This window comes from Lissotriton vulgaris, chromosome 2_1, assembly GCF_964263255.1.
Source record: "Lissotriton vulgaris chromosome 2_1, aLisVul1.2, whole genome shotgun sequence".
Classification (NCBI taxonomy): Eukaryota; Metazoa; Chordata; class Amphibia; order Caudata; family Salamandridae; genus Lissotriton; species Lissotriton vulgaris.
Genome location: NC_141687.1, coordinates 1,756,790,492 through 1,756,803,370, shown reverse-complemented (window position 1 = coordinate 1,756,803,370; position 12,879 = coordinate 1,756,790,492). Strand labels below are relative to the sequence as shown.

The 12,879-nt window shown below is 47.0% G+C and overlaps 1 protein-coding gene across 3 annotated transcripts in view; it reads left to right on the top strand.

The window, feature by feature from the left end:
• LOC147733242 (ras association domain-containing protein 7-like) overlaps positions 1–12,879 on the top strand; it is a 139,102-nt gene that overhangs the window by 106,031 nt on the left and 20,192 nt on the right. For 2 of the 3 annotated variants that reach the window (XM_086957805.1, XM_086957807.1), the window contains exon 2: positions 9,466–9,627. In XM_086957805.1, coding sequence (XP_086813931.1) covers positions 9,525–9,627 — 103 coding nt within the window. In that variant the 5' untranslated portion in view covers positions 9,466–9,524. Of the gene's footprint in view, positions 1–1,232; positions 1,704–9,465; positions 9,628–12,879 lie in introns of those variants that run through there. The other variant, XM_086957806.1, reaches the window with a different exon arrangement.

The following is a 12,879-nucleotide window of genomic DNA, read 5'->3' as shown; positions in this document are numbered from 1 at the left end:
CTTTGCGTCTGACCGACCACTGGTTGGAATCCGGGCGGGGTGGGCTCAGTCTTTCATCCTTCAAAGCTAATAAATTACTATCGAGTTGGCTAGAAGTTACGCTTTATATTGGTAAAAGTGACCTGGTGTCCACAGTGCGCATAGAGCTGCGATCCTGTCAGATAAATATAGTTTATTGAAATGATAGATAGATGTAGGGATTCGGTGTTACATATGTCCTGTATGAAGAAATCCCCCCCCCCCCCGAACCCAATGCAATATAGTGCTTTGCTTTAGTTGCACCCCTGAACTCCCGCCTTACTCTAGAAATCCGGTAGTAAATCTGGAGCACTGCAACAGTCAGTGGCCGCACAATAAGTTCACGCTTCTTCCCCGGGGACACTTGGTGCCCTTGGCACGACATGTGGCCTCGTCTCTCCCGGTGCTTGGCAGCAGCCGGGCCTCGCCCGCTATCCCCTGTGCCAACCTCATCTCCGTGGGACGCCGAAACTACAGTCCGAAACCGGCCTAATCTCTGCCCCTCCATGAGACCGGTATTGTGCGCTGAGTTTCAGCTCCTCCCCTCACATTTTTTTCTCTTTAAATCTGTTTGTTTTCCATTTTTTTCTTGGCTCCGAGCCAGGTGCTGGCGTCTGGGGTTTCAAAGAATGCAGACTTTATCGGCGTCCGTTGAGTTGTCATTTTACTCGTTTATTACACTTCACCTGACCATATAGTGGACACATTGTTAGATGAACACCATGTCAATCTGACCCCCCACCTGGTTTGCTAGAGGTTTGTGCTTCCGTATTTCTTTTAAGTTAAATGGGGCGAGTTTAGCGATTCCAAGGAGAATACCACATGTGTAGGCATCACGGGAATCTATTTTTCCACAAATGGTTCTTTTTTGTGGGGGCTGGTCTGGGGGACTTTGATGCGAGGGCTCCTCTGATTAGTGTTTTTATATTTACAATAACGCAATTATGTAAAAAAAAAAAAGCACAGAGGCATATTTGTAGGATATAAAACAACCTTTCAAGAGACACCATAACGCCCCGCACGGCCCCTGGGTGCCCCAGGGTGGGGAGCCAGGGGCCGGAGAAATGTGTGGCCGGAAGTTAGACGCAGCGCCTCACTCCACTTCCTGCAACGGGTTCCTTTTTACGGTGACTGCGGCCCTTTCTACAGTCTGCCCCTGCGTCACTACACCTGCTACACGGATACCTATGTCCCTGTGCTCTGGTATTGTCCGGGCAGCGGCTGACGTGCCTCAGTCCCTGCACAGAACACAACTGGTTGTGGTTCGCCCAGAGAGCAGACCGCCACCTGCCCTACCCCCACTCAAGTTATGCTCTCTGATACTGTCTCATGTGCCAGGTCCCAGAGGTAACCCCATCCTGCCGGCTGGGACAGGTGGCCTTCAGGTCAGATGCAGATCCCTGCGGTCGGTGCATGAACACACCGAGCTGCTCGACCGGCTGGCTTACCACTCCCCGTGGTGACGCCTCCTGGGCGGCTGCACCTTCTCGCTGCGCCTGGCTCGCACTGACTGCTGTGTACCTGCTCAGGGCGTGGCAGCGGCGCAGGTGAGTGTGTGATCCCAGCGCCGTCATTCCAGCTCTGGAGCCGGCTGCGGCTCGGCGCTGAGGACGCGGGCTGCCAGGACCCTAGCGCCTCCTTCCTGCTGCGCCCCAGGAGTGACCAGGCGCTGCCAGAGTACACAGGTGGGTCCCGCGTCCTCTTTTATAAGACTTCCACAGAGGGGGTGGCGGCGGGCCTACGGTGTGAACGGAGAACCCAAGGAGCCCTGGGAGTGAGTGATCGAGCCAGACCCGACTCCACAGAAAGACGCCCTTAGATTGTCGTTTTGTGCCTATTAGTTTCCAACGTAACCATAAAACACACGAAGAACTTGCACTGATCCGTGTGGGCAGCGGTTGGGCTGAATCCAGGTGCCTCATCTTGACCAATCTGTGCCGTTTTGCAAGGAGAACAGTGAGTTCTTGTATTCGTTTTGAACGTTGAATTTATTTCTTGGAGCGTGTACTTATTTTTTTTTATTAGTTTAAGGGCATTGGCTTAAGAAAATGTACCCTCCCGGCTACATAGTTCTGCGCTTGAGACGGGGTTTTCCAAGCGCTTGGCGATCAGGGCCTGGAAGCTGGTGATAGATGAGTGATGCAGCTGGGTGGCAAAACTGTGTAATGTGCAGCTTTTGTACATGTATAGTGCAGGTGCACAGGAGGCATCAGAAACTGGATGCGAATGGGCGCCTGTCCTCACTCAGCACCTAAGTGCTATGAAGACAAAGGTAGGTAGTGAGGGTTAAGAAACTGGTGCCCAAAGCGCATCAGTAGGGGGTAGCCTTATTTTTGATAATATCTTTCCTTTCATTTGACATAGAAACAGTTTTTTTTTGTTGGCCTCTACATATTATGCAGTAGATGAATAATTATGCGGCAAATACGGTTAATCATTAATTATGTGGCTGGCACAACAGTTGGCAAATCTCACAGTTCTTCTGCAGTAGCTTAAGTCTAATTTCCAGAGCTAGGGGCTCCTATGGGGCCCCAGCTCCCTGGCACACGTACCAGGTAACCGGGTCCAAGACTATCTGGCCAGGGGTCCTCTTTTACCAATACGAGCGATGTTACCTGATATTTTCGTATTGTATGTGCGCCCGGTGTTTGGTCTCTCCTGAGTGCAGGCTTGGTCTCGGGTGTCTGTAAAAGAGCCGCCGCATTTCTTATTCACCTGCCATTGTCAGGGTGCTCGGGTTAGTAGTGCATGTTTTGAAATGTTTATTTTTGGTCTGCGGCCATGCACTGCACACATGGGGAAATTCTGCATGCCTCTGAGGTTTTTCAGTTGTGTTTGTCTTGGGGAGAGCAGTGTTGAGTGTTTTTTTATTTGCAGGAAGAGTGCTTCAGAGGACAGTGTATTCTTTTAACAGCTCTCCACCATTGTGTGTGTTTCAGGAACTTGGCCACTGGTTGAATATTGGCCTGTGGTCTTGGGTATGCCCTTCCAGCACTTCATGGGTAATTTAACAAACCAGGCCAGCCCATGTGTACAGGGGGACTTTAAAGAAACGAAGAAATAAATAGACCCCACTGCTTCTCAGTTACTTAAACTCTGCCATAATCACAAGGACAAAAGTCCAGCAATCGCTGCAGATGATTGAAGAGGACGAGAAACCTAAATTAAAAGCAAACCCATCAATCTCTGTGGCAGGTAGGGACTTGGTCTCTTCCTAAGGCGGCTGTGAAGTAATGTCATCAAGTTTACTGCTTGGTGCACTGACATGAACTGGTGCATAGGGGCAGAGGAAGTGATGTGTTTAAACCCTATTGCGGTGCGATTTCATCTCCTACTTATCGTCCTTTCAGGCTACAGCGAGCCTATAACACTTCATTCTGTAACCTATTCAGTACTGCAGCCCCTTCAATTCCATAGGGGCCCATCACAACAAGAGCCTACCTGGGTCCTCTTTTTAGAATGTGTGCTTTTTTTGATTATCTAGTTCTAAACCCCCCTCTGAAAATGTGAAAACTACTTTTGCAAAACGATATGAAAGCTGCGCACATTAAAAGCATTCCCGGGTCTGTCACTCCATATCTTCCATATTTAACACTCCCCCCCCCCCCCCCCCCAATGTCAATGCACCCAGAGTCTAATGGAAAAGAAAACATGCCCGAATACTTCAGCTGGGACAGGGGAGGCACCTACTATTCTTAAGCGTGCAAAGATGTGGTTCCGCTGATCGCTATTGCTCGCACTAGTGTTGCAGGATTCATTAATGGTCATATCCTATATGGTGTGATATCCTATTGCTAAGGGACCACTGAAGGACTGGAAAGGGACAGGTAGCAGATGTCTGCATGAGAAACATAACCCTGGTAAGGGATCAGCTAAACATCCAAGAGAATGGGAAATGTGTCACAGGCCCTCTCAAAAATAACCCCTCGTCCCTTTGTTTCTCCTGTGGCACATGGATAACATATTATTATTATTATTATTATTATGTTTCTTATATAGCGCCTGAATCAACCCCCGAAGGGGTATCTCCGCGCTTGCCTTGGGAACCCGTCCTGGCTTTTCCCTGTGAGATAGCCCCTACAGGGCATCCCCAAGGTGAAAGCCAGGCATCCCGCCGCGGGGGGCCGTTGTGGAGATTAAGCAAGCTTAATGCCCAGAGTTGCAGAGTGTGAACCCATGATTAGGTCAGGCACCGAAGCGAGAATTATCGAGTCCATGGACATTTGAGCTCAAGACCCTGCCATGTCGGGAATTGAACCCTGGTCCCGGGTCTGACCTCTGCTTCAGGGTCTGCCTGCTCTAACCAGTGAGCCACACTAGCAAGGGAAGGTAGGGATAGACAAGAGTGCGTGCGTCCCACGGTAATGCCATCTTTCCACCGTCTGGCCCAGTTTGGGCACATTGGCAGGAAGTGTATTGTCTTGTCGTAGGATAATGGTAAGGTATAAAACAAATCTTCATGGAATCCTGAACATCTTCCACTCATGAGGTAGAATCCCTAAGGTGGAACTAGCATCACACTAGCTGCCAGGCCCGGACTGGCCGTTGAGAGCACCAGGGCAATCCCCCGGTGGGCCGCATGGTTGGGGGCCGGTTTTGGGCCCCATGGGCCGTTTTTTTGTTACAGGGCCGTTATGCTGCAAAAACGGCCCTGTAACAAAAACGGCCGAAAACCGGCCCTGTCACAGAGCGCGGTCGCACCTCTCCCCCCTCCCCTCTCCTCACGGAGGGGGGGGGGGGCGGCCGAGCACTTTGCCAGGGCCGGTTCTGGTTCCCAGTCCGGCCCTGCTAGCTGCTTATTTATTAATATGAGCGCACCTCTTATGATGGGGGTGAAAGTATCCTTAGCAAGCGCCAGAGTTATTGGCTCACTAAAAACAGACTCTCTGATGTGCATTTCTGCTCACTAATTACAGGGTCTGGGGGACAGTAGGGCTTTACTGCTCAGTGACTATCACTGGTTAGTGGCCCAGCAGTGGGCATTGCCCATCACACTCATTGCATGTCCTGGAGTGGGTAATTACAGGCTGTGGGCTAGTCACTTCTTTTCATTCATTCAAAGCTGATGGGAGTGCAGTGCTGCTCAGTGACCACATACCCGTAGCTGGACATCTCTGCTCGTTGGTTACAGACTCCAGGACGGGCATATGCAGAGTTCTTGTGCACAGTCCTTGTAGAACAGAATGATGCTACTAATAGGAATGTGAGGAATTAGTATGATTGACACTGAGTAACCAGCTGCTATTTCCTTTAATGAAGTTTGATGACGAAAGAAACCAGAAGAGCTATTTTTAGACTGAGCCGCCACCACCTGGGTGAGCAGGCCGTGGGTGTTGTTGCGACATGCTTCCAGTAACATACAGTGACGAGCAGAGCAGAGAGTGGCGAGAACATTGGTTTTTGCTGCTGTGCGTTGCCTTTCGGTCACCAAGTACACCCTACTTTGATGGCATTCTTCCATGCCAGACTCTCCGTTCTACCGGATATGAAGGCTTCTAAAGAGGGACTCTGAGTTCTGGAATTACCATGAAAGTCATTATACCTGAAGGACAAGGCACGGAGTTGGTTTTAGATATCGCCCTTGATGATCTGCGTCTTTCGCTAGAACAATGGCTCAGCCGTTTTCATTCTGTTGGGTTTATCAGCGACTATTGAAGCTATGTCACCTCCCCGTTCTCCTACAGAGTCTTTGGAGAGAGGGAGTGAGCATTGGTGTAAACACTGAGATTTTTCATTTCTGGTGCACAAAGAGAGAAAGCAGTTCATCTTCCTCCATTCTGCTCCGTTTCTCACCCCTTAGCAAGAGGGGTTACTTAGGGCCTGGCCCTGAGTTCCAGGCTCTTTAATCTCTAGTTGGCCCTCCTTCTTGTTTAAGGAGCATGGATTTACCTTTTCACTTACCAGGCAATTAAACTTTGATAGTAACTATACATTCACAGTCTGGCATGACTCCTAGCAAAAAGCTTTACATTTATAAGATGTTTATTCTTGGATGAAATCCAGTGATTCAAAGTTGAACGCTGAGAAGACCAAGATCAATTGTTTTGCAGTCACAATCACAAATCTCTTTGGTTGAACTGTTTGTGGCTATCCTTTTTGGGAACACCACTTCCTCCAATGAACAAGCACAAAACTTAGATCTAACATTTGATAAGTCATCTTTCTCATCCCAGTTAATGAACTTTATCATGCTTTTTGACACGCAAAAGACGTTGCAAAATTCCCAACTTCTCCCAATTAGATATTGAAAAATCACTGTTCAAGCACTTCTGTCGTCCAAACTGAACTATGGAAATGCAGTCTGCCTAACTAACTATATGTGGAAATGCTTTAGTTGCTTTACCTAAATTTAAGTCTCCCTAGGCATGATCACTTGTGATCTTCTAGTTTCTTTGCAATGGATCCCACTTCAAGAGCACGTTCTTTTAGAATTCATGCACTTATGTCACAAGGCCCTGGCAATGATCACCCTGCCGATATTAGTAGGTATGTTCCAGCGCAATCATTATGCTCTGCGTCCTAATCTTCTGGTGCTCCCCCTTTTCGGTGGCATCATCTTTCTCTTTCCTGGCAGCAAAAGCATGGAACAATTTACTGCCCATAATTGGATCCATGTTTAAGCACCTTGCTTTTCATAGCGCTCTTAAAACCTGGCTCTCAGGATTACCGATCTGTGAGCTGATATGGCCCTTCCATGTTCTCTGTAGCACCCGTGTTCATTCAGTGTTTCTGGTTTACAAATCCAATCCATTTGTTTACATTGTTTCAGTTGAATACAATGAACATTGGTGCCCTAGCACCTTTACTTAGCACCTTAAGAGCGTCGAACGTTTAGCGCCCAGTGCTGAACGTTCGATGAACGAATGCTGGCCCGTCGGCCAACGGTTGTGCGCAGCACTGCCAAGGTAGTGCTCGCGACGACCGTTGGCCGACGGCAGCACTTAAGGTGTTAAGTATGTTCTGTTCGTTGGCGGGCTGTTTCAAAACATTCTACCTTCTAAGTACTGATAAATTTGGCAACAGCAAATGAAGCACTGGTTGTACGGGGGGGGGTGAAATAAAATCCAAATCAAGGGCAAGGGGTGGTGTAGTAGGTTTTGAAAGGCAATGAGCACTATTGGTGGACTGTGCATGCGGTGTACCAGAGGTACGGAAAAGGAGTGGAGAAGTACATAGTCTGCTTTGTTGCTGTGGAGCCTATGTTGGACTTTCTGTGCCTTGCCATGAGGTGTGTCTATGCTTCACACCCAGGGCTCGAGTCGGGGTACCACCCGGGTGGATGCCGTCCCCCCACATATTTTACCGGGTGGACACTGTCCCCCCTGTCTAAAAGCTGGACTTTAAATTATGGCATTACTTGCCCGCACGGCCGCCCCGTCGATTTCCCTTTACCCAGTGACTCGCAAGATCCATGCATTCATAGGTCTTGGGCTGAGTGGAGCCTCCCTTGCTTCCTGCGTGCCCCAGGGTCTGCAGAAGCCTGTGCTAGGCCTCTGTTTGTAATGATAACAGTCAGTGGTGGGTAACATAGTGATCTCCCTTTGCGAAGCTGGTGGAGGTGGCTTTTGGAGTTTTCGAGTCAAGTTTGCAAATCAAGAAAAACAGGACTGTCCGACATCGCCCACATGACAGAGGAACACTTGAGAGCTCGATAACTGGAGCAAATTAAACCACACATTCACTCTTTGGCCTCTCTGGGGCGAGCCTGGAGTTCACACGCTGGCTTCTCTGATGCAATTGCATCTAAGGAGTGAGCGAGGGGAGGCAATGAGTCTGATGGTGCAAGTCACCTGTCGTGATGTCACTTCCGGTGACACCACCTAACTTAGAGCGTACCCCCACTTCTTTTTTTAGGACTTGTGCCCTGTTCACACAAGTCTAATTGGCCATGTTCTACTCAAAAGTACACTACCACCACAGAAATATTCAACACGTTATAATTTACCTTGACAAAAGACCATAAGGTGATGCCTTACAGGAGAGTGTAGAATCGTATTGTACAAGGCACTGAGTGTTTACGGAGGTACGTCCCCAATCTGTGTCCACATGGGATTGTAATCTTCAGAGGGTAAGAACTGCTGACAGCAGAAAACAAGAAGTGCGATAAAAACAGATGCATTAAGACAGCAGCAAACCAGCATGTATGAGGGGTTAGCTGAAGTCACGCTGGTTAGTGCACACAACGTCTGCAGTATAATGTGAAAATACACAATCTCATGAGTACAACCGAGCCAGCGAGAGACCATTCCCAATCATCAGTTTTTTATTATGAATCTTTGTGGGCCATATGAATCTGACCGTGTTACACCATTAAGAAGAATAGGATTCTACTGATTTAGGTCGTGGGTAAGTCAATGGTTTTGCGAATAGGTTTGCAGTTTGCGATAAAACCTATGTCCAAAGAGGTTGAATCACAAATTCCCTATTTTTGCGAACAGGTTTGCAGTTTGCGATAAAACCTATGTCCAAAGAGGTTGAATCGCAAATTCCCTATTTCCAGCAGGTCACACAACCACCTGCCTAATGAATTTTAATTAAGAAGTTTGCTATTAACGACCCCTTGCGATTGACTGCAAATGCAGGGATGGGGGCCTGCAAGAGACAGCAGACCTGCGTGCCACATTTTAAATGAGAATTCTTTTTAAGAGGCTGGTCCTAATTTATATAAAATGTTTCAGTCTGGGAAGACACTGGGGTGAGGGGGTTGTAGACACCGCTTACTCTAGGACCCTCCCCACAGAGTGCCATACACAATAGTCATAGACACTTTCCCTTCACAAATCTGTTACAAGCGCAACTTTAAAGTCAGTAACTTTTACATGGTTTGAAACCACAATTGTGATTACCAACCATTGATACATTGTATTGCTACCCACAATTTGCGAATTGGTAAAGGTTTTCTGGCTTGCAGTACGCCTTTGATGCATCCAGTCCCAAATGTATTGAATAATTTGTTCAATTTTATAGACTGAAAAGTGTCCTGAGACTGTGATGGGCAATGCGTAGCTACTGCTGCTATTCTAATGCAACAGATTCCATACCAACCACGTGCTCTGCATGGGAAATGGGATTCTAATCCAGGGATTTGCCATCTGCGCTGAGTTAAAAAAAAAAAATGATGCTTGCAGCTCATCCTCTTCTCTTACAGATGTAGCTTAGCTGTTCCTTTTAAAGAATCCATGGCTTTTCCTGCCAGAATTAAATGGGAAGTGGAAAACAATAACGGGCTGAAGTCCAGTCATCCTTTTAGACTTGCCTATAAGTGATGAGAGAGAATAGACTCTCTTCCAAAAAGCTCATGTGTGTACATGAGTTAGTAAGTGGATGAGAGAATTCAATGTGCACCATATCTAGGATTCTGACACCTTGATTACCGCGACCTATGCAATGACTGCCACTCATGCTCTGTTTTGACTTGTGCTGTTTTCGTGTTTTTTTTTACTGAAGGTAAGGCCCACTACCATGCCCATGACTCTCTGAGAACTGGCACAGCGGTGAGCCTGGCGATGGAGCTGAAGGTCTGGGTCGATGGCGTACAACGGGTGGTGTGTGGCGTTTCTGAGCTGACTTCCTGCCAGGAAGTGGTCATCGCGTTGGCCCAGTCTATGGGTAAGTTCCCCCTATTTGTTTTTTTCAGAATGTATAATCTAAGCAGGAGTCCTCTATACCGGAGATTCTCTAGAAAGGTTGATTCCTCTGATAAGTCGTTATGGCTGGGACCGACCCTGTCAGTCACATGAGCGGGCTAGCATGGCTACCGTCAACAGACCTACTGACCTTTCAAAGACAATGGCCAACAAAAGGATTTTAAGACTTGTCGGTTGTCCCACTGGTATTGTTGCATATCGCAGTTAGTCATTGTTATGACATCGTAGCTCTTTCAATGAGTTGCGAGCTTGAAACGTCTGGTTGGAAGTTACTGCATATAAATCTTCTTCATAGGTATGCATGCCCATTGGTTTTGCATGTGTCAGATGCAGTGCCGTAGCTGGGGGGCAGGGGGGGGGGGGGGGTGGGGGTAGAGGGGAGATCTGCCCCGGGGCACAAGTTTTGAGGCGGCGGCCCCCTGTACTTACCTACCGCCTCGGACGGCAATAGGAAGCAAGGCAACCCCCGCAGCCCCTCCCCTCGCTCCGGCTCCTCAATGCGTTTGCCCAAGGGAAAAAACTCGTACTGCTGCCGCCGCAGGTCGCAGACACAGGGACCACTAAGAGAATGTATTTTTGAGAGTTCTGTCTTAATGTGCTCTTTTTTGGATAGTTGATAGGATGTAATAGTATTAAGTTCTGTTGTGAGCACAGTGAAACCAAACTGTATGATGTACTTGTGTTCTGTGGTATGTTTGTATAATGTTCTGCCTAATGACTAATCCCATCTGAATGGATGAAGTCTCACATATATAGGATAAAGTGGTATAAGAGCCTCCCTTTCTATGTTCAATTCATCCCACTGTAGTTGGTCTCTCTCCAAAAAGATGGCAGAATTATTACTTGGCGGCTGCTCCTTCACTTTTGAGGTGATTTTTTTTTAACAAGGGCAAATTGGCATGCATTTTTCTTTGCTGGAGTTTCCTCTGTACTGTGGATTACTAGTGCAGGTCCAACAAGAACCCTCCTTAAATGGCTCTCCTTTCTCTAGGCTATTTGGCTAGATGTTTCCCTTCATGAAAACGGTGTCTTATAAGAGAACATGTTTTCTATTTTTCTTTATTTAACTAGAAATGAGCTCACATTCTCCAAGGTCTAGGGCGAGATTATTTCCGGTACAAGGTGTGGTCTCCTTTAAGTATGCCACTGAGGTAAAACGGAACACACTTTCCAGCAAGAGGTTGGCTGTCAGAAGTGGTAGGCTGTTCCCTTTCAAGATTCCCACCTCTCACAGCCCCACCTTCAGGTTGTTTGATCGAATATCTGACGAAAGTATTGTGTAGACAAGATATCGGCGCAGAAACGTAGAGGACCAACATTTTAGAGAAGTTCAGTGCCAATAGGTAAGAATTACCATCTGTAGCTCCAGATATACGTACCTGGAGGATAACATGTATATATCGTCATGGTACACATATGCAGAGTTAAAGTATAACTTTGCTTACCCATACAAACTTACCTTCACAATATTTGTGTTCTCTATTCTTGACACAATATTTTGACTGCAATATGTATTTGACTCAATATTTTGTCTAAACACCCCTTGTTCATGGGATAGTAATAGCACATTTCAATCAGTGCTCCTCAGAAGCTTTGTGCATTCAGAGTTACTATAAAACGCAAGGCTTTATCATTTAATTAAAAATCAACAGCTCTCGCCTGAGTATCCACTACATATTGAGGTAGTATTTCGCTGCACTCCAAACATTTGTGTTGCAGCACTGCAGGTTGTCTTTGAAGCTGCTAAAGTGTGCGAGACTAAGGGTGCTCGGGAAGCCAAGCTTATTTTTTCCTAACAAGATTTTTTGAGTTGTGATTTGTCATTCTATGCTAGCTTCGGGAGGCTTTGTCCCATTTGTTAGGATGGGAATGCCCCCTTCATGTTAAGTGGGCTTGCACCCCTGCCCTGAATGACACCACTACATTTGAAACTGGAATCCCAACTGAAATGCTAATATACGGTGTTCACAGAGGCCTAAGCCTGTCCGTGGTTATTCCAGGGTTAAAAATCTGTTCTGTGAACTGGAGGGGTGCACCAAGCATGCCCTCTATAGTGACAATAAATACTATTACAGCATTGGGTTGTTGACATCTAGTGGTGGCGGTGGCGCAATTTTTGTGCATTAATACTGACCAACCAGTTTTCTGATTTATAAGTAACGAGGTACCAACTTGCCCACATGCATGCCCTTAGATATGTCATATAAACCCCTGGACAGACATCCTGTGTGTGCGTCATGCCTGTATCATAAAGTATGTGTGGTAAAAAGATTGTATTATAATGAGATTATGATTAATGAGACTAGTGGTATTCATTTTGGCTCTCGTGTTCTGACATGACACAAAAGGGGAAATACTGCTGCACCAGAAAGTGGACGTTTATTCCCTGCATTCCTGGACCTGAAGGCAGGGGCCTTGGACACTACCATATGGGAGGATGGATACAGGGCATCCTTAGAAATTCTAAGAGTACCTTTTAGAAATGGATTGGTGATTAGTCTTTCCTGAGCCCTACCATTTGGTTGATATTAGATGGGGTGAGTCAGCAGGTTCTGTTGTGAATGTTTAGGAAGTTTCTAGGCAGGACCTGTCTGGTCTTCTTTTCCTGACTATTTTTAGGAATGCTAATGACCAGTGTGGGGTCTTCACACTTAATTGTGCTCGTGTTTTGGATATTCCTGCTTGGAGCCACATCATTACCTGCTGTGAGGACCATAAAGGCTTGGTCTATGCTACATCCAGAAAATGGAAATTGAAAGGGATCCACTCCAAACCACTTCCTGGACGTAAGACAGTGGACAAACAGCCCCTGCCTGGCTCCAGTTACAAATTTTTGTTGACCATGAAAAGAAGTGGTCTGTAAAGTAAAGAGCTGTTGTGAATTAAACCTGGTGTCTGCATGATCTGCAGTGTCCAGAGGTGACGGACATCTTCTGAAGTCTGCCTAAATTGTTGGCGATGCCATTGGTCTACCTAGTACCTAAGTGCCTGCTAAGAGAGGGAAGGGGGTGGGAGTCCTGGCCCTGCAGGTGGAGAGATTGTTCTGGAGCAAAGGCCCATCCATATTCCTATTGTGTGGAGCACACAGAATGGCCAATTTGTACCAGAAGTGTAACCACCACAGATTTAAACTGTGAGAAGTAACCCATCCTTCCCTACGCCAACAGTGTGCCATATCGTATCACTACAGCATGACTCAAGCAACTAGTTCTGC